This window comes from Brachyhypopomus gauderio, chromosome 17, assembly GCF_052324685.1.
Source record: "Brachyhypopomus gauderio isolate BG-103 chromosome 17, BGAUD_0.2, whole genome shotgun sequence".
NCBI classification, from domain to species: Eukaryota; Metazoa; Chordata; class Actinopteri; order Gymnotiformes; family Hypopomidae; genus Brachyhypopomus; species Brachyhypopomus gauderio.
This window is the reverse complement of record NC_135227.1, coordinates 9,249,635-9,272,036: the sequence shown is the minus strand read 5'-3', so window position 1 is coordinate 9,272,036 and position 22,402 is coordinate 9,249,635. Positions and strand designations below refer to the sequence as shown.

The window sequence follows — 22,402 nt, the reverse complement described above, 5'->3', positions numbered from 1 at the left end:
TGTGGGGGGTTCGGGGTACGGCCTGGAGCCAGAGTCTCGTGGCAAGTGCCTACTATCCTACAGAGAACCACTGATAGAAGGACTGGTGTGTATATGGAGGATCAGCTGTGAGCGTGGAAAAGCCTATCAGCAGGGGGAGAGGAGGATTCACATTCAGCCAGAGAGAGAGAGAGAGAGAGAGAGAGAGAGAGAGAGAGAGAGAGAGAGGAGAGAGAGAGAGAGAGAAAGAGAGAGAGAGAGAGAGAGAGATAGAGAGAGATAGAGAGAGAGAGAGAGAGAGAGAGAGAGCGCTCTTTCATCCACCCTGCTCCTAAACGTAGCTCTCCCATCCAGGGAGGGTTTGGGTGGGGAGCAAAGGAGACAGTCCCTCAGTGCTCCTTTCATGTGGAGCTAGAGTGGGGTGTGTGTGTGGTGTGTGTGTGTGTGTGTGTGTGTGTGTGTGTGTGTGTGTGTGTGTGTGTGTGTGTGTGTTGGGGAGGGGTAGGCAGTACTGGCCTCACACAGAAAGCAAGTGTGTGCAGGCACTGGGGAGCCGGGTGAAGGGCTCAGGCAGCACCCTCGTACCACGAGGTCAAGGAGCGGAGAGGGGAGAGAGGGGAGAGAGCGGAGAGGGGGGGAGGGGAGATTGGGGAGGGGTGAGCGGAGAGGGGGAGAGAGGAGAGGGGGTGAGCGGAGAGAGGGGAGAGGGGAGAGAGGGGAGGGGTGAGAGGGGAGGGGTGAGCGGAGAGAGGGGAGCGGAGAGGGGGGAGCGGAGAGGGGGAGAGAGGGGAGGGGAGAGAGGGGAGGGGTGAGCGGAGAGGGGGGAGCGGAGAGGGGAGAGAGGGGAGGGGTGAGCGGAGAGGGGGGAGCGGAGAGGGGAGAGAGGGGGAGGGGTGAGCGGAGAGGGGAGAGAGGAGGGGAGATTGGGGAGGGGTGAGCGGAGAGGGGGGAGCGGAGAGGGGAGAGAGGGGGAGGGGTGAGCGGAGAGGGGAGAGAGGGGGGGAGATTGGGGGAGGCGGTGAGCGGAGAGGGGAGAGAGGAGGGGAGATTGGGGAGGGGTGAGCGGAGAGGGGAGAGAGGGGACAGCGTCAGGCTGAGGCTCAGGGCCACAGGCAGTGAGGGGGGAGAGATCTTATCCATCTTAATGGGGGGGATTGAGCCCCCAGCAGTTCTTTAAAAAGGCAAGGAGTCTTGTATCAGAACAGCTCAGACAGGCTTACCATGTCCTTTTCAGTCATGCTATTTCTGGAGGGTGCAAGCCACAAGGCCTCCTCACGGCACGGAGCTTGGAAAAGCTGTTAAAAACGTCACCTCACGTGATTGTCGCTAATAACGGACATTTAGGGTTGATATTTAGAGGGATAACACAATAATGAAGATAGTGCTGAACTACAGCTCTGGCAATACACTGTAACAGGATATTCAAATATAAAACTTTCCTGCCTTAATACCCAGCATGCTTGTTTAAAGAGCAGTCATATGTGTTTAGCAGGAGTAAGGTTGCTAAGGGCTAAGGGGACGTTTGCCAGAGTATGGCCACAGTGTTCTGTGCTCCATTGCTTTGGACTAATGGTTATTTTTAGAGAAGTGGGTTATTTGTCCCAAGAGGACCTGAGGGACCTTCAGACACCACGTTTCAGAAACAGACTTCACATGGACCAGTTTCAAAGCAGGTCAAACACAGGGGGTGAAATGATTGTGAATTCCACTATGCTCCAGAAATAAGGCGCAAGGCTACGTTAAAAGAAATAGGCCTCTCCGTTCGGCTCCAGAGAGATGAGCCTTTCTGAGGGGGGTCATGGCCTGTTCTGAGCAGCTACACACTTTAAAAGCAGAATGCTAAAACGCAAGGACAAAGGCTCTGGACCCGTATCCCACTTTAAAACCACACCTCCACTCAGACGTAGACACTGTGACCTCACAGAAGGTCAATCCATCTCTTATGACCACTCACTCTTAAACAGTACTGCACATCAATCTCATCTTGTTGTATATGTGTGATTTGAGTAGGGCCATGCAAGGGGATAACTGCATGGGGAAATCAGAACCATTTCAGCTCTATAAAAAAAAAAAAAAGAAGCAAACATGAACATGACAAAAACACCGATCGGGCCCAAAAGAACCATTTCTTCTGCTCTTGCTGGCGGTGGGCACTGTCTCATAAGGTGGCACTCTCCCACTAATTCCCCAGGATGGGGGTGATTGTTCTCACCTCCACTCCTGCTCCACACAACATGAAGCCGGAGCTACACACTTAAATAGTCCATATTTCAGTCTCACATTCAGCTTTGATAGGAATAGCGATATTTGTTCATTTGCTGTCCATGCTGTTTGTGTTTACAGCACTGATCAATTTTGGCTGCACTAGATGAAACTCAGGTATGAAGGGGCTGATGTTCTTCAGGGAGTGTGTGAGTTGTAATCAGGGAGCAGGTCACAGCTGTGGGCAGGCAGCCCAGGAGACTCAAACCATCTGCCACCATGAGACCGTCTGTCTGTGGGGCTCTAATGGTCAGGGAGGGTGAGGAGAAGGAGGTGGAGGAGACGCCCATTGAAACATATTGCACGCAGCATATCTGCTCCTGACTCAGTTCCTTTTTGTAGCGATTAGTGCATAATTGGCAGCGAGTAGAGAATGTGAGTGGAGCAGCAGAAAATAAGATCTGGCTCAGAGTGTGGGGGGATCAGCACACTCATTCCTGCTTCTCACAGCACTCTGCAGGCTCTCTGCTCCAGCTCTGCTCCTCGGTGTCGCACTCCACATCCTCGCTCACAAACACCTGCCACTCCACATCCTCGCTCACAAACACCTGCCACTCCACATCCCCGCTCACAAACACCTGCCACTCCACATCCTCGCTCACAAACACCTGCCACTCCACATCCTCGCTCACAAACACCTGCCACTCCACATCCTCGCTCACAAACACCTGCCACTCCACATCCTCGCTCACAAACACCTCGCACTCCACATCCTCTCTCACAAACACATCCCACTCCACATCCCCGCTCACAAACACCTGCCACTCCACATCCTCGCTCACAAACACCTCGCACTCCACATCCTCTCTCACAAACACATCCCACTCCACATCCCCGCTCACAAACACCTGCCACTCCACATCCTCGCTCACAAACACCTCCCACTCCACATCCTCGCTCACAAACACCTCCCACTCCACATCCTCGCTCACAAACACCCCCCACTCCACATCCTCGCTCACAAACACCCGCCACTCCACATCCTCGCTCACAAACACCTCCCACTCCACATCCCCGCTCACAAACACCTGCCACTCCACATCCTCGCTCACAAACACCTGCCACTCCACATCCTTGCTCACAAACACCTGCCACTCCACATCCTCGCTCACAAACACCTCCCACTCCACATCCTCGCTCACAAACACCTGCCACTCCACATCCCTGCTCACAAACACCTCCCACTCCACATCCTCGCTCACAAACACCTGCCACTCCACATCCTCGCTCACAAACACCTGCCACTCCACATCCTCGCTCACAAACACCTCGCACTCCACATCCTCTCTCACAAACACATCCCACTCCACATCCTCGCTCACAAACACCTGCCACTCCACATCCTCGCTCACAAACACCTGCCACTCCACATCCCCGCTCACAAACACCTCCCACTCCACATCCTCTCTCACAAACACCTCCCACTCCACATCCCCGCTCACAAACACCTGCCACTCCACATCCTTGCTCACAAACACCTGCCACTCCACATCCTCGCTCACAAACACCTGCCACTCCACATCCTCGCTCACAAACACCTGCCACTCCACATCCCCGCTCACAAACACCTCCCACTCCACATCCTCGCTCACAAACACCTGCCACTCCACATCCCCGCTCACAAACACCTCCCACTCCACATCCTCGCTCACAAACACCTCCCACTCCACATCCTCGCTCACAAACACCTGCCACTCCACATCCTCGCTCACAAACACCTGCCACTCCACATCCTCGCTCACAAACACCTTCCACTCATGATCCACACTCACAAATCTCCACACTCATCATCCCCACTCACAATCCTAAAACTAACTCTGCTTCTGTTTTAATAAAGCATTAAGCCACAAAAGGCCATTGCATTACGGCAGGTTGATCACAGGTAAGGATCACTTAGGCACATGTACATGACTGAACTTAAGGAAAACCAGCAATGGGCTTCAAAACACTTTTCTCATCTTAAATTAAGACAGTCCTCCCCCAACAAACAAAAATAGTAATATTGTATATCCTACTGTGTATTGTTCAGAGACACATCCCAGTGCATGCAAAACTGACATGTTGAGACACATATCCTTTTAGATTACACAAAGAATTTCTGGTAGTGATAACCTCAGTGCACTTGTGTTCACAATCAGGCAATTTTTAAATAATCTTTTATAATTTTCCTGGATTCTGCAATGATAAGTTAAGAGCTGCAAGCTTCAAGTGTATGGTGCAATATGGCCCCATTGTCAACAGTGTTGCAGTGGAGTGGTACCGGAGCCATCTTGGAGCAAGAGAAAACACAGACACTCCAACATTATGGATACGTGCTCCTCACTGCGGGCCAGTCTGTCACATGACACTCCCTTGATGCATGACGTTCCCATGATGTTTGGTAAAACATGAACAGCAGACCCAGAACTCAAACACACCGTCCTCTCAATACAAACACCAAGGTTCACAGAACATACACACACTGTCCTCCGAATACAAACACCCAGGTTCTCAGAACATACACAGAGTCCTCAGGCTTCAAACACCCTGGTCAGCCAGAAAACTATTTGTCACCAAATTTAGCATGGGAGTTTGCAACCTTTGGTATGTGTCTCTTTGGTAATGTATACACAGAGAGAATGGGTGGCCAGAATGTGTGGAACTCATACCCTCTTCATTTACAGACGAAGTCGAGTGTGAATGCTGTATTAGTAAAATTCATAATGAAACATTCAAATGCAAGAACATATTTAACCTGCAGCAACAGAGGAACTTGGGATCCTGAAGAAGATTAATTAAAAACAGAGAATCAACCGAAAAGAAATTTGCATGCAATGCAGACCACTGCAGTTAACTGAGTGTAATTATGAGCTCTGTTCTTGACTGCATGATCTCAGTGTAAGAGCAGCTTAAAGCCCTGATGATGAAAGAAGACCAGGATAAATGTCCAGGATGAAATCCCTCTGACATCTGTCTAAATTATTTGATCTAATACTTGAATGAAGAAGGTATTTGACTAAATGAAAATGGAGTCAATTATTAATTAATGGATTCATTAATTACTTATGAAGAGGATAGAAGTAAGGGGGAGGAAGAAGATGGTGCGGTTGGTGGGTGGGTGATGGTGCGGTTGGTGGGTGGGTGATGGTGTGGTTGGTGGGTGGGTGATGGTGTGGTTGGTAGATGATGGGACAGTTGGTGGGTGGGTGATGGTGTGGTTTGTAGATGATGGTACAGTTGGTGGGTGGGTGATGGTGTGGTTGGTAAATGATGGTACAGTTGGTGGGTGGGTGATGGTGTGGTTGGAAGATGTGGTTGGGTGATGGTGTGCAGTCCTGTGCTCCCCAGTCACTGCTGGAGAGCTGGGAACATGTAATAGCACTGATTCAAGATCAGTGATGTGAGTTTGGGGAGGTGCAATAAAGGCACGGCTCTGATGAGGGGTCAGCACTCAGACTGGGGCACAACATTAACAGAGGGAAAGAGGGCAAATAGAGCTGAATGTAAGAGAGAGAAAAGGGAATGAATGTGTACGTGTGTGTGTGTGTGTGTGTGTGTGTGTGTGTATCAGAGACAATATGAATCTGTGTGTATCAGGGAGGACATGGATGTCTCAGAGTGTAAGGGTGTGTACATGTATGAGTGAAAGAGATGGGAATGTGTGTGCGTGCGTGTGTGCGTGCATGCGTGCGTGTGTGTTGGAGTGTGTGTGTGTGTGTTGGAGTGTAATGGAGGGGAGAGGGAAAGAGTGGGAGAGAGAGGGAGAGGGAGAGAGAGAGAAAGGAATGATGGGGAATGCTGGCTGGCAGTGAGAGCAGGTCTGATAGAAACCAGATGTGGGGACGGAGAGAGAATGAGAGTAACAGGGCTCCTCAGGACAAAAGAGAACCAGAGTGCTGGTGAAGGGACTCACCATTCCTTCTGTCCACAAACACACTTCATCTGCTACTAACCTTCAAACTGCTAAAGCTACAAACCTTAATCTACTATAGCTCACAATCATATCAACAGCTGTGGACCTTTAAACTACTAAAGAAACTGACCATACATACTACTGAAGCTACTAACCTTAACCAACTTTGGCCATGCTGACACAGGGGAACAAAACAGTCCAGCCAAATGTATCCTGTGCGCCAAAGTGAGGGCAGTAATTTAGAACGGAGATCATCCTCCTCTAGGACTTTAAAGGCTCTGTATTTCCAGAATAACATCATAAAAAGGCTTTTCTTTTACTCTTCTTACCTCAGGCTGACAATTCTTTCCATTTAGTGTAATGGAACAGTTTGCAGCCTTTGGAAGATTGGTGTTCCGAAACAGAGAACAATGTCTCTTATTTTCTTTGCTTTTTCAAAAAATCTGATAAGCCATATCCAACCATGTCTTCTGCATGTGTGTAATGAGTACAGATTGCCACCATTAAAACACATAACCATTGGGACTGAATTGAAGTAAACCTAAATGTTTTGCCACCTGTAGTTGAACCTGCTGACTTAAGAGAATTGCTGCCTTGGTTAATAACAAAATCCGAAAGTAAAGATGCAATTAATGAATTTCGACTATTTCAGCGATCGTTTCCTTTAGCGGTGAACGCGCTGGTCTTCTGAAACACGACGCACATCAGTCAGCATGTCCGGGCAGGAGGACTCTCGTCTCAGAGCAGCTCCACTTCAAACACGCCTCACGCTACACCCTCCCTGTTCCTCGGACAGCTGACACCAGAGAGCTTCCATTAAAGCCCCCCATCGTCCACCTGTGAAAGCGGAGCCGAGTCCTTCTGCCGCGCGGCTCAGCGGCAGATCAAAGCCCCGTGCTCCGGGGCCGACGTTCCCCTCCGGTCCCTCTCCCCCTCCAGGTGAAGGTGGACCTGGGGTGAAGAGGTGAAGGCTGGGGAGCGCCAGCAGATGCACTGCCTGAGCCAGGGACAGCACCCCCTCCTGCTGCCCTTGTGGCCATCTGTGTGTGGACTCTTATCTCTGCCTCTAATCTCAGCCGTGGCGGGACGACAAACCCCAGCGCACCACTCTCAGCATATGCCTACAGACTGAGAGACTGGCTAATGCACAACGTGTCTGCTTCTGGAGGTATTTGGAGGTACTGCTTCATAAGTGCGGTGGAGTGAAGCTTTGCTCTTTGGTACCATCTCCTCTGCAGCACACCTTCCCATGAGGCTCTGCCCTGAAGTCCAGCACTCAGCCCCTGGGCCTCTACTGGTGAGGATCAATGGTCAGAAACCTTTTTGTATCAAGAAATGGCGTGAAAACTCCTACACCAACAAATCAAAGGAGAGCAGGGGAATGTGCTTTACCTGGCCGAAGAAGCATGCCATCCAAAGACTTACACTATACTGCCAAATGCATTCGCTCACCCATCCAAATGATCAGAATCAGGTGTTCCAATCACTTCCATGGCCACAAGTGTATAAAATTAAGCACCTAGCATTCGTAAAAGAACGGGTCACTCTCAGGAGCTCAGCGAATTCCAGTGTGGAACTGTGATATGATGCCACCTGTGCAACAAATCCAGTCGTGAAATTTCCTTGTTCCTAAATATTCTACAGTCAGCTGTATTATAAGAAAATGGAAGTGTTTGGGAACGACAGTAACTCAGCCACGAAATGGTAGGACAAGTAAACTGACTGAGCAGGTCAGCAGATGCTGAAGCGCCTAGTGTGAAAATGTCACTACAGACATCCAAACTTCATGTGGCCTTCAGATTAGCTCATGAACAGTGCTTGGCCCCTTAGTTCCAGTAAAAGGAACTCTGAATGCTTCAGCACACCAAGACATTTTGGACAATTCCATGCTCCCACTTTGTGGGAACAATTTGGAGCTGGCCCCTTCCTCTTCTAACATGACTGTGCACCAGTGCACAAAGCAAGGTCCATAAAGACATGGATGGCAGAGTCTGGTGTGGATGAACTTGACTGGCCAGCACAGAGTCCTAACCTCAACCCGATAGAACACCTTTGGGATGAATTAGAGCGGAGACTGAGAGCCAGGCCTTCTTGTCCAACATCTGTATGTGACCTCACAAATGCACTTCTGGAGGAATGGTTAAAAATCCCCATAAACACACTCCTAAACCTTGTATACAGCCTTCCCAGAAGACTTGAAGCTGTTCTACCTGTAAAGGGTGGACCAATGTCATATTGAGCCTTATGGAATAGGAATGGGGTGTCACTTAAACTCATTTGTGAGTCAAGGAAGGTGAGTGAATACTTTTGGCAATATAGTGTATAATGTAAACTATGGTCAGCTCTTCTAATAGACTTTCTCTCATCACAATGAGACAGTTATTAGTGCAGATGTGGTGCTGTGCAGGTCTTTGTCTGGGTCTTGGCCTAGCACGGACGCTCCACATAACACCAGACAGTAGCTACTAAACCATGAGAAATTAGGAGATAAAGATCCTGCAGTTAACAGTGCATGCATTACAAATGGCAGATTATGATTCTTCTACCATTTCCATAGAGGTGCTTAAGATATTATGTCATGCTTATATTATATTGTTATCTGCCTCAGAGTTGCAAAGAGCCGACGTCAAAGACTTCAAACATGCTGAATTCCTAACAGACACAAGAAAGTGATGAATGTGGTCTGGAAGAATAATATGGAGTGGCTGACACTCCAATCTGCATGCTTTCACCAGGACCCTGCCCAAGCACACCCCACACATACCACCCCCACCCCCAAAACCCCACACCCCCACACACCCAGGGCAGCTGTTCAGAGACAGGCAGGGTGGTACAGCTGGGGCAGGTCTCAATGTCTTCTCACGGTTCCTCGTTTTACATTAGATGACCACACAGGGGGCTCACCAGCAACACAACTGAAAACAGGACTTGCAGTTTAATGTCAGTGCTAAAGTATACCTAATATAGGACAGGCTACAATGCTAAATGCAGTTGAGTCAGTTCTTATTGAGTGTTGAAACAATGGAGATCTCCCTTCATGCTTTTAGAGTTGGGGTCAAGCAACATCACTATTACACCCTTCTGGTTTAAGGCTTCTGCAGCTGTTACTAGCATTAAGCGTATACTCTGCTCAACTACTAGTAATGCAGCTAACAAAACAAAATACATACATGCATACAGGCACACAAATGCACACACAAATGCACACATACAGACATGAATACATGCATACACATACACACATGCATGCACATAGACACATGCATACACACAGACTCACATGCTCACACACAGAAACGCATGCATGCACAGACAAACACATGCATGCACACGCACACGCACACACACACACACACACACACACACACACACACAGACTCCTGGACTCAGCTGTTCTCTTGCTCCTTGAGCCTCTCGGCCGTCTCTGGAATGAGCACACTGTGGCACGGGACTGGAAGCATATCCAGCATACACCATTCACACTCAACACTCAAACGAACGCCATTGGACGATTCCTCGCAGGGCTGAGGCAGCTTGTCACGATACACATTGTGCGTCCAGTTGAACCTCAAACGCACATAACCAGATGTGGTTACATTACATTTGGTGCGTTTCCCATTTGAGGAACATCTCAGACGTTTGTGGACACATTACACAATAGCAGCACAGTCATGACGGTACAAGCCTTCCGCAGGGATCAGCGTGGCCCGCCAGCTCAACGCTCCCCGGCTTCCACGGCTGGCACGGTGCTACTGGCCCGAAGGCCTGAAGTGGGGCGTGAAATCACTCCGCAGTGCCCGTAGTTGAGGAGGAGGTGAAAACTCAAACGGAGCGCAAAGGTAAACAAAGACTTAGCCAGCCATGTCTCCGCAAGTCACCTCCGAACACTGACTCACTGTGCTACAGGGTAGAAGCTTCACCCCTCTCCCACAGCGTGGTGTTCTTACCGCACTGTCAAAACACGCGTTCAAGAAGCTAACAAGCCGTAGAGAAGGCAGTCGTGGTCCGTGAGAGAGCTGGATACACAGCACCACAACTTAAAGGTCGTGCAGCCATTTCTCTGTGTTTGCACTGGTCCACAGAACTCGTCTGGTCACGTCACTCAGCAGCCAGAGGGACTCCGTGACAATCACTCCTCACTTTCCCTGGTTCTTATCAGTTCTCTCCTTGTTCTTGTCCGTGTCTCTCTCTCTCTCTCTCTCTCTCTCTCTCTCTCTCTCTCTCTCTCTCTCTCTCTCTCTCTCTCTCTCTCTCACACACACACACACACAATCTCACCCTTTCTTGCTTTATGTGAGACTTTCTTAATCCTTTTGAACTTTTTCACCCTGAGCAAATTGTAAAGTGAAGTGCTTGCATGTAGAGACTTAGCTTTTAAAAAATTAATACATTTTCTAAATCAAAGTCTTGACAGGAGAGGTTTAACAATCTCATCTCACTGACTGCTGGATTTTATAAAATGTCACTTCAGCCACTACATCCCTTTGAATGGGTTTGAACAGAAAATGACCAATATGCTAGCTGTTATGACTTGTGAGTGACTTTAAAGAAAAGCCATCACTATCTGGTCAGCCTCACCACAGAACTCTCCTGTTCTCACTAGCTCTTCACTCTATAATGATTCTCATGTGAAACTAGTTAGAGCTGCAGTAAGCTATAGTGAGCTGTAGGGTGAGCTGTAGGGTGAGCTGTAGGGTGAGCTGTAGTGAGCACAGCAGGTAGAGCTGCAGAGTGTGTCAGGCTCAGTGAGGATGCACTCTGCAGCAAATCTGCACTGCTCATTTCAAGCAAAATCTAACGAAGTTAGACTTTCAAATAACAAAAGTCAAAGTGTCATATGGAGATCTTGCTGTCTAAGTCACATTTCATCACTACAGCAAGGAAACAAACAAGACAAAATAATAAACCAATCAAAGTGGGACTGCACTATTTTGTGTTGTCAGAAATAAAATGTACTTAAAATGAAGCTCACCAGGACAACTGAAGAAAATATTTTTGAACACCTATTTATTCTGCATATGAAGTTCCTTCGCTGTCATCTTGCGTTTGAGAAGACCCCTCACACTTTTTTCCTCATCATTCAAGTTAGTGGTTTCCAGTAAGCATGTTCCACTGGCCAGGAGGATCACTCTGGGTGAATTCACAGGAGAGGCACTAGCCTCTCTACGGGCTTATTTACTCTGTGCTATTTCAGAGTCTTTAGATCATGAACTTTAACCCCAGCACTGGAGCTGCCTGGAGGAGGGGATGTTGGCCAGGAAGGCCTGACTGGCTTCGCTTTCACGTTGCTGTGTTGTTCTGCTGGATTTGATTATTGTTCCTGGATTTCCTGCCTATGGAGAGAACAGTGCAGGCCTTCACTCCAGCCTGTGTGTCACCCTGTCTGCAGCCTGGACACACAGGACCCAGGTGGTGGTGACAAAGGCATGCTGAAACTGTCAGCAGGTCTGTCTCGGACACACAGCCACGCAAGGAGATGGGTCTCATTCCCATGGGGGTTCAAACATGAATCACGTTAAGGGATTACACAGAACGCTTAATGGCTACTAATGGCAAGCTTCTGCTGGTGATGATCACTGGTCTTGAGGGAACATACCCAAACAGGATTAGGGTCAGTCACAGCCACAACCGTCCATCGTCAGTGGTAGATGCAACACAGATGTCACAGAGTATTGCCTGCAGCCTCAGGAAGAGCCATTTAAACAAATGTACTCCAGTCATCCGTCTTCAGCCACTAACCGGCCAGTAGGTATCTAACCCGGCCCACGTAAATGATCTGATCCATCTTTGTTGTAGGACCTCCCTGAGAGGAGCTGGGACACCCTGGCACTGCAGGACTGCAGGACAGTAGAACTGCAGGACAGTGGGAGTGCAGGACTGCAGCTTATGGAGATACATGAGAGCCTCTGCAACAGTCACCTCCTCCCAAAGTGGAAACAGGTAGGACAGCAGCACAGGCAGCACAGGCAGGGCAGCAGCACAGGCAGGGCAGCAGCACAGGCAGACAGCAGCACAGGCAGGACAGCAGCACAGGTAGGGCAGGCAGGACAGGTAGGGCAGGCAGGACAGGCAGGACAGCAGCACAGGCAGGACAGCAGCACAGGTAGGGCAGGGAGGACAGCAGCACAGGCAGGACAGCAGCACAGGCAGGACAGCAGCACAGGCAGGACAGCAGCACAGGCAGGACAGGCAGGACAGCAGCACAGGCAGGACAGGCAGGACAGCAGCACAGGCAGGACAGCAGCACAGGCAGCACTGCTCAGCAGCCCCGCTGGTATCAACAGTGAGCTCTTGTAAAATGAAGATCCCAGTGAACTCATTGGCCCAGCACAGCTTGGGAGCTCTGCAGAGGAGACTGTGCATGTGTGTGTGTGTGTGTGTGTGTGTGTGTGTTTAACCCCTCCTTCTCTTCCTGCCCCCCACTCAGGGCCCGTATTTCACTCAGATCAAGCCTATGTTCCTGTGGTGGGCAGAAAGGCCCTGGGGCCCTTTCTCATTTACAGATGACAAAATTTCATGTTTCATGTCTCGCTATAGACAAGAACATATAAATCACGTGACTAACCACCCATTATATTATACAGTCACATTTTTAAAATGTGGCAACAGTAGAAAAGATGACAGTAAAGCAGTGAACACTTTCACAGAAAAATATATCATATTTAGCAGCACCCATCCAATAAACATTACCCATAGTAACCTAATCATAATTTTCCAAAAAATTAATTTTTAAGGTCTATTTTTAATATGAGAACTGTGCTATCTGTGGGTCGTTAACAGACCGTTATACAAACACCTTTCATTTACGAGCTGAAACAGAAGGGCCTTTCTGCTGTTCTCTCTCTCGCACACACACTCGTTCTGTCTCTCCCTCTATCTTGCAGCTGGGTGACCAGCACACACAGGCCAAATCATGTCTTCTCTAGGAGCCCAGCCCATGTGCAGAACATGCAGAGGAGATCAGAGCGCCACACCCTGCACAGGTCCGAGCAGCTCCGTCTGGACAGGCTGCGTGACTGAACCGGTTCACACCTGCAGATTTACTGTACAGAGCAAGAGCGTGAAACCCAGCAAAGGCTCCAGGTGAGGGACAGCGGAAAACGTTAAATTGAACCAGATGCCCCGTCATGTGTTACAGTAAATGTTGAAAATGATGTGAGATTATAGTGGAGCATCGTGGAGGTGTATAGTTAGAGTTATAGTTAGAGCACTTATTGTGTTTTTCTCCATTTGCACTATCCAGTGCACCGGGTAATGGAGTAGAAACCTTATAAAAGTACAGCACCTGTCCTTCACAGAGACTGCACACACACACACACACACACACACACACACACACACACACACACACACACACACACACACACACACACACACACACACACACACACACACACACACACACACGCAAACATGCGGATGAGGAGCAATGTGGTGTTGTCTATCTAAACCACAAATTCAAGGCTTTCTCCCCCTCTCACCATCTTGTGAACATATATGAACTCATAGATGAACCTTCTGGTTACCTGGTCCTAATATCTCATCCTTCACTAGCACCATGCAGCCAGGTCAGGCGCTCTGACGTGTGAGCTGCATAGTTCACTAGCACAGAGAACAGAGACAAAACAAAGAGACTTGTGTAGGTAGGTGTCTAGCATTGTTACATTCTTACATGAAGAAACCTCGTACTGAAATAATGTTAATGTGATGGTTCCTATTGAAGGTAGCAAGAGGTAGCCCTGATGTCATTAAACAAAATGGTGTTGTGTATGTAAATGAGTGTTTTAAAGGTGGAGCCTTTGGCCTTTTCCAGCCTCCACACCTGTTGGAGGTCTGGAGAACTGACAGAAGAAGGAATGGAGGACACACCACTGAGATGAGACCGGACACCACAGTGACCCGACTGACCACAGGACAAAGACAAAGGAAAAAGCAAGGCATACAGACACACTGCCATCTACTGGATGTGAAAGAGAACTACACACGTTTCCTCTCCAGGTCAGTTAAACAGGATCGTCATTCACAGCACCAAGGGACAGACGAGCTTAGCTGAGCTTCTTAACATCAGCTTTTGAGCTACGTGAGCTGACACTGATGGGGATTTGACTGGAATGTTAGAGTTACAGTGTGGCTGTCTCATCTGGAGGCAGACTGGAGCCAGCATCCAGCAGATAAGACTGACGGCTTAATCAGCAACACATTAATGAGAACCCAGGAGAACGCAGATGTGTGTGTGGCTCTATGGTGCAGTAGATGCAGTACATTATATTTATTGAGTGTTTACTGTATTACCCATGGGCATAGTCAGGCATGGTCAGGCATAACAACACACCCGCCATAATTGAAGTGCCCTATAAAACAAGCCCATATGAAAGTGAAGGAGACAGCAGCAGCTGCTGCAGACCCACACTCCCTGTCTGGACGGACCCTGGAGACGTCCGGCCAGTGCTGGGCAGTGTGCAGTGTGTACCAGGTGTACAGTGTATACATGATATGCAGTGTGTGTCTGGCGTGCAGTGTGTACATGATGTGCAGTGTGTGTCTGACGTGCAGTGTGTACATGATGTGCAGTGTGTACATGATGTGCAGTGTGTGTCTGGAGTGCAGTGTGTACATGATGTGCAGTGTGTGTCTGGAGTGCAGTGTGTACATGGTGTGCAGTGTGTGTCTGGCGTGCAGTGTGTGTCTGGTGTGCAGTGTGTACCAGGTGTACAGTGTGTACATGGCGTGCAGTGTGTGTCTGAGGTGCAGTGTGTACATGATGTGCAGTGTGTGTCTGGAGTGCAGTGTGTACATGATGTGCAGTGTGTACATGATGTGCAGTGTGTGTTTGACTTGCAGTGTGTACATGATGTGCAGTGTGTGTCTGGCGTGCAGTGCGTGTCGGGTGTGCAGTGTGTACCAGGTGTACAATATGTACATGATGTGCAGTGTGTGTTTGGCGTGCAGTGTGTACACGATGTGCAGTGTGTGTCTGGAGTCCAGTGTGTACATGATGTGCAGTGTGTACATGATGTGCAGTGTGTGTCTGGCGTGCAGTGTGTGTCTGGCGTGCAGTGTGTGTCTGGCGTGCAGTGTGTGTCTGGCGTGCAGTGTGTACATGATGTGCAGTGTGTGTCGGGTGTGCAGTGTGTACCAGGTGTACAGTGTGTACATGATGTGCAGTGTGTGTGTGTGTGTGTGGCGTGCAGTGTGTGTGTGGCGTACCTGATTCCGGCAGGGCTTGGCTCTGCTTCACCAGGATGAGGGCGGGTCTGGGACGGGGACGGGGACACTCAGGCTCCTGCTCCCAGGACAGATGAGACAGCAGAGACAGTGAGGGGACGCCAGCACGCACTGGACTCAAGTGGGCTTACACCAGAACAGAACAAACACACGGTTCCTCCCTGGGATAATCCCACATCCACACACACACATCCACCCACCCTCCCTCACACACACCCACCCACTCCCACACACAATGTACAATAATATTGACATGCCTGTTGGTGTGTAGCGTGGTCTGTCTGAGGGGGAGGGGGTGGTGTAAACAGGAGAGCATCTGGAGTCTGCGTGGGTTCCTCTGTTGTCTTGACGATGACTGAAAGCCCAGCTCCCTCGGCCGGTGCGCCCTCCCAACCTGGTTGCCATGGAAACACCAATAAATCAGCCAAACCCAACGAGGCTCAAGCGGAGAGCGCAGATTGAGAGCGAGCGAGCGGCGTTTGCGCTCCACGGCTCACCCACGAACGCACGCACAGAGGAACGTGTGGAGAAGAGAAGAATACGGTGCAGAGGAGCGCGTCAGTGCACATCAGAGCGGGCAAACTCACGGGGCGCCATCACCGCCACGCCGGCAGAGGCTCGGACGGACCCCACAGGCCTTTCTGCTGGCGGGGAACGTGGGGCGTTTGAAGGAGGCGTTGGCGTTTGGCAGGAGCGAGGGACCGAGAGCGCACCAGCAGGGCTCTGGACTCTCCCTGCTGAGACTGCGCTGGTCTGCACACACGCCATACTGCAGTGACGACAGCACACTCGCTCTGAATCCACCGCCGATCAAACGATGTGCTCCCGCCTTTAACGCCGCTCTTTTTCCCTTTGGCTTTGGCGATGGTCTCCAAGCAACACTGATGTTCTTTTTACCAGCTGCCTGGGTCTAATGTAAATATTGGTTTAGGCCAACACAGGAGTTTGGGAATGTGGTGTCAACGTTCTGTTGAGCTGTACTCACAACGTACACACGCCGTCCCGCCGCTTATGAACGCCCCTAAGAAACACTGATAGCATGCAGACAGAAAAACAGGTCCGCCTCAAATATGTGCAAACACACATTTACTGAGCCCTTTACACACAAACTGAGCCCTTTACACGCAGACTGAGCCCTTTATAAGGGCAGCTGCATGAACTGAGACACCTGAGAAGGGAGAGCTGCACAGAGTTAGAGAGAAATAACACTGCACAGTTACAGAGATAACACTGCACAGTTACAGAGATATAACACTGCACAGTTACAGAGATATAACACTGCAGTTACAGAGAGATAACACTGCACAGTTACAGAGAGATAACACTGCACAGTTACAGAGAGATAACACTGCACAGTTACAGAGATATAACACTGCACAGTTACAGAGAGATACAGAGAGATAACACTGCACAGTTAAACAGTGTTACACATTTAAGAGATAAAGAGTTAAACTAGAGTCAGTGACTAACTAGAAGTAGCTAAACAGATGTGAAACTGCACAGAGTTAAACAAAGCTGGGACAGGCAAAACATCCAAAACACGCTAAATGTTTCCACTGACCAAACCCACACAGGCAGCACACATCTGTAAACACATCTCATCTGTAGCTGATAAAGACAGCACAGTGGGGGCTATGAAAGAGCCGTTAAGAGCATCCAGCCGGAGGGAGGATGCAGTTGGCTGGCGTTCCCGCAGCCTGGAGGAGGACACTGGGAGCACAGGGAGCAGCTCCTTCCTCCCCGAGCACACACACTGATGGAGTATCCAGACAAGACGGCTTCCCCTGGGTCAGCCAGAGCTCTCCCGTTCTCACACACACACACACAGAGGCACAAACACACACTACTGTACAAAAACATCTCTCCTCTCTCTCCTCCCCTCTCCCCATATAAGGGCTGAGTGAGAATCACGGCCCATTAGCAACAGGGCCTGCGAGAGCCACAAACGCAGTCTGGCAGGGGCTGGCGGCCACCCAGACACGGCCACAAACCTCACACCCCCGGCCCCGTGGCATGAGTCACAGCATGTAAACGTGAGAACAAACACAGAGGGCCCCCAACACCACAGTCCACTCTACAGTCCACATGTACATTTATCAGAATGGCCATATTATTTCCTTTATTGATCGTGTGTGTGTGTATGTGTGTTTGTGTACCTGTGAACTGAGAGTGCAGTTGTCCAGGTGAGCTGAGAGTTGTGTGGGGAGACTGCTCCAAGCTAGCCTGGCCAGTTGGCTCCTGTGGTAAGAGGGAGTGCCCGGTCACCACTCTCTGCTGCAGTGTGGTCAGCAGGGGGCGCTGGCCCTCACTCACCTCCCCACTGCTCTCCTCATCCCAACATCCCTGCAACAACACAACTGTGTCATTACTACTCCACAACACTTTGCTATACATTCAGGCTGTCCACCATTACATCTTGAAGTAAACAGTGTGGTGTGGCGCTAGTGACCCCTACTGTCAAGAACGGGTACTGTAACAAATGAAGCGCGCTAGAGCTGTGTAATGTGAAGGTCAAACTGATCAAATTCTCATGGGCTGAATACCTCATTCGCTCAAGGCACTGTTCAAATGCCTGCTGAAATAGTTATTGAATATGGTAATATTCTACAATACTCAGTACAATATTATAATGTGATTGTATTTATTGTGTTAGAAACACAGTGGTAAACCATTGATATGGTTAAATTCAGAGCTACTTTATTTTCACCAAGATTCCTTTGACATTTGCATTTTTTTGACATCTTGGTCAGTCAAATCGTTGGTGCATTTAAACTCAGAGAGAACTAATCTGAAACTTTAGGCATTTTTTTCATTTAGTTCTATTTAAGCACATGGATTTACTAGAGGGCCTTTACTGGTTGTGATATCAGTATCGCAAAGGCCAATACTGCAATAACAAGTTATGTATTTCTGTAGCCCTAAAAGAGTAAAAAATTCACACAAATGTCCCATGAAAAGCTTTTCCTCCACTGTTGAGCTGGCCATAAGTCAACACGCCATGACAGCAGTCAAGTGTGAGTTATACCTGTGGTTGCTGTGATTGGCTGGCTGGGCCCTGCTCCATCCTGGCCAGCAGAGAGAGGACAGGGTCATGATGGGCGGGAACAAGAGGTCTTCTAACCACCTGACCCTCACTGGGTGGGTCATAGTCCTAACAACCACAGTGTTTCACATTCAATCAATGAATCTGTTAGAGCATGTAAAACCCTGTTCACCCTCATTACACAGCGTTACCACTTCTCCGGAGGCAAAAAAAAACAAACCTTCCAGTGGTGAGATACCACAGACACTTCAAGTCCTGTATATTTAAACCTGTTTACATTTGATCAAACTACTTACTGGCTTTCAGGTATCAAACTGTCAGAACATGTCCTTGCCTAATTACAACATGCTTGTAAATTTCATTTCATTCGATGGGCCACCGCAGGCTCTGTGCATGTGTCTGCTGGTGCAGAGCAGCTACAGGTCTGTGGAGAGACACTCACCATGTCCTGGACGCCATGCAGAGAGCTGTTGAAGCTCATCATCGGGTTGGGTGGAGCGACTCCCTCCTCCTCCAGAGCTGGGGGGACACAAGACACGGCTCTGGGCTCTGCAGGAACTCACACATGGACCAGGCTGCTTCATGTGCACAAAGCTTTAGGGGTCAGCGTGGCAAAATCCAGCACCCAGTCACTTTAATAATGTGACCAGAGTCTGGAGGACTGTGTGTGTGTGTGTGTGTGTGTGTGTGTGTGTGTGTGTGTGTGTGCTTAGTACCTCTGATAACAGCCATTTGGCCAGAACTGAGCAGCAGCTCTCCTTCTGAGATGTGTCTGGCAGCGGCCTCCGTCTCTGTGAGGGTGGGGCTGGACCTGGAGCTGCTCCCATTCTCAAATAGGGACTCAGGTGGAGCAGGTGGAGGCTCTTTGAACACAGAAGGAGGCCTTTGTGGTTTGGGTGGATCAGGGAAGGGTGGAGGTATAACTGCATCTACCTCCTCCTCACGGGCTACTGTTAATACACTGTTGAGGACAGAGAGAGACATGGGGCAGAGACAGAGAAACAGACAGGGAGGACACAGGAAAGAGGAGAAGAGATAGAGAGAAAGAGACAAAGATGATATGGACAGTTGCAGCATTTGTACAGCTGTTCACTTCAAGTAGCAAGCTCACTTCAAAATGACACAAAACAATCACTACTTTCAACAAAATGTTAATCCTCTTTTGCCTTTATCCTTTAGCCTCGTGCATGTGTACAGTTACAACCCATGTACTGACATGACCAATTAGCACTAACCGAGTCTTTTATCATGTTTCTTACTACAGGTCTGCTGTTGGCTGGATATTTTGTAACAGTGGGGTCTACAGAAGTCTTTTACACAGAGTTGCTGTCAAATATCAAGGAGCTTAACTGAAATAAAAGCACGTCTTAATGGCTCCTTCAAACTCCCATTTTGATAGTTTTCTATAAATGTGGCCAGCAGGGGGCAATGTGGTTTCACTTGTTTTTCTCCAATCAGTCAGTTTTCTCCAACACACTTTCATCCATTAACACATTCTTTTAAATTCTCCCCCTTTCCAGATTATCTTATTTAGAAAAAAGAATCACAATTCCTGGGGGATGTTGATTAGGCTTCTTAGAACAATGCAGATCTAACATGAAGATGTTAATCATATTAAAGGCAGAGCTGATCCCGTAACAGAATGCCCTCTTCTGAGGCATTTCATAAATATGGGTGATGTTAGTAGAACTTGCATCAGCCAGATTAAAGGCACAGGCATCTGGGGAGGGCTGGAGCGAGGAAGACTCACATTGGCTGTGGCCCAAGCTCCTCTTCCTCACTGTGAGGATCCTCCTCCTTAAGAGGAAGCTCCGCCTCTCCCCATGGGTGGTTACGCAGGCTCTGCAGTTCTGGAGTGGGAGAGGGCGTAGCCGACCTGCGGGGGGAGGGAGCTGGCGTGCTGGTAGGCGTGTCCACCGGAGCCTTCTCCAAGTCTGAGACGAGGGCAACATGTTAGTAAGGCTGGGTTAATGAACAGTAAGGGTAAGCACTGACTGGGAAAGTGAATAGCAATCATCTTCTCTGCATATACAACAGATACAACAGCACACTTTGCCAGAAAACGAGTTTTGATCAAATGTGGTAAGACCTGGCGAAGCTGGCTTCTGAGGTGTGGGAGGATGGCTTCCTCTGGGTGACTGAGCTGGGCTGGGCTGCTCCGAGAGTGTTGGGGTGCTGACCGGAGACGGCGCCTCTTTCAGAGCAGGTCTCTCTTTCACACTAGGCTCAGGAGTGGGCACTGGAGTGGGCACTGATGTGGGCACTGCAGTCTCCTGCCACAACATCACAGACCATGGGGGGAGGAAAAAAAAAAAACCCAACACAGGTGTAGCTACACAACTAATCATCATTAAACTCCCATCATCCAACACGCAGGCTGTTAAGCACTAATGGGAAAGCAAAGAAATCATTTCGCGGACACGAGCCGTGTGTGCTGTGCGCTTGTTTACCCCAGTGTGTGTGTCCTGCTCTCCTGGGCGCTGCCTCTGGTGTAGTGTAGCGGCGATAATCTCCGCCAGCACCTCGTTCACACACTGCCTGACGAGCTCCGAATCCACAGGGACGCCTGCGTGGGCAAACGGCCCATCGCCTCCCGCTGCCTCTGCTGACATAAGAGGCACACGCATCACTTACACTTCCAGCACCCGGCATGCGCTCTGCGCTCACCATGCCGACCTAATCGATCGCCCGGATGTCCCCAGGTATGGTGATGGGTCATAGGTGGGGGTCATCACGAGACTAGGCTCAGCTCCACCCGTGCTGATTCTCGGGACAATTTTGCGACGGTGGAATAGGTTTGCTTTTTCACTTTCATGGTATGTGCATGCTTTGGCATGAACAAGTGCTGCGAAAAACCTTCACGCATGTGCAGCTCACTGGGAGAAGATTAAAAAAATCACCTCTACATGAAACAGCTCTGCCCGCCCCTTTCATGGTGCCCAACTACCGTGGAGGAAGCTTCTAGAAAACATCTGCATGTTTGGCGACACGGTGACAAGCTTGGTCGCTAGTGTATTGCTTGCTGGTCCTAATAAATCATTACCGCATTAAAGTCAATGCTAAGAAACTGCTTACCGTCTGCAAGACGTTCAGTGTTACTGAAACTCAATGTCAAGTTCCTTGAAATGTGCACCTGATGCAACACGGCTGCACCGCCTGGCACCCGGCTCTACTTCTAAAACACGCTGAACCCTGCTAGTGCCCCGGCAGCCAAAGAATTTCCGAGGAGTAAACCGAGAGCGCTCGTACTTCTCCCACAAACTACTTTGCATTTGTGCTGCTTCAACATTTCTGACCGCTGCTGTTAAAGAAATGAAAAGCCACATGTCATGAAGCAGTAGTCTAAGCATGATGGGGGAGGGGGGGTTATGAAGTTAGCTCTACTCCCCTGTCAGAGGTGATGTGATGTAACTCAGGGGCACAAGGGCACTGTTTTAACAGGGAAATGGCCAGCCAGAATGTGCTGACTAGGGTTTGCTGATCATAGCCTCCCCTGCAAGTTTGATACATCATTGATCTTTCTATTAAACGAGAGTGAGAATTAATGGAGCAGACACAGTGAGCAGGCGCAGTCTGTGCTAGCCAAGACGGTTGTGGGGGGGGGGGGGGGGGTTGTCGTGCGGTAGGAACGAGGAAGAGGTGATGTGTGGCAACGAGGAAGAGCAATCGCACTTTAATGAGGAAATAGAACATGTCAGACCCACTGACGGCGCTGACAAATGCACCGCTTGCATTCGCACAGACGACGAATCAAAATGATGAGCTGATGCAGTTAAGAGGTTCTACACAGTAGCACTTCCACCGAGCTCAGCCGCACAACTTCTACTGTTTGCTTTGAATATTTGACTGCAAAGTGACACGTTCATTTCATCATCTCCAATGGTTGATGCAACACTACAGAAAGAAGCATGAATATGAATAGATCTTACAGTGGAGGCCAACCACACTGCCGCAGCAGCCCCGCGTCCACCGAAATGACAGGCGTCTTAAACGAAGTGTCA

The 22,402-nt window shown here is 49.3% G+C and overlaps 1 protein-coding gene across 7 annotated transcripts in view; it reads right to left on the bottom strand.

Annotated features, from left to right (window-relative positions):
* Positions 1-22,402, bottom strand: part of LOC143481235 (protein TALPID3-like) — a 48,228-nt gene that overhangs the window by 5,498 nt on the left and 20,328 nt on the right. For 2 of the 7 annotated variants that reach the window (XR_013121986.1, XM_076979183.1), the window contains exons 11-19: positions 20,852-21,006; positions 20,491-20,674; positions 20,152-20,335; positions 19,118-19,362; positions 18,844-18,920; positions 18,384-18,509; positions 17,515-17,701; positions 15,616-15,752; positions 15,341-15,416 (exon numbers count right to left, since the gene is read on the bottom strand). Coding sequence is in view for 6 of the 7 variants with exons in the window: in XM_076979183.1 (XP_076835298.1) it covers positions 15,341-15,416; positions 15,616-15,752; positions 17,515-17,701; positions 18,384-18,509; positions 18,844-18,920; positions 19,118-19,362; positions 20,152-20,335; positions 20,491-20,674; positions 20,852-21,006 (1,371 nt within the window). In the remaining variant the exon portion in view is untranslated. Of the gene's footprint in view, positions 1-15,340; positions 15,417-15,615; positions 17,168-17,514; positions 17,702-18,383; positions 18,510-18,843; positions 18,921-19,117; positions 19,363-20,151; positions 20,336-20,490; positions 20,675-20,851; positions 21,007-22,402 lie in introns of those variants that run through there. The other 5 variants (XM_076979185.1, XM_076979184.1, XM_076979188.1 and 2 more) reach the window with 5 other exon arrangements.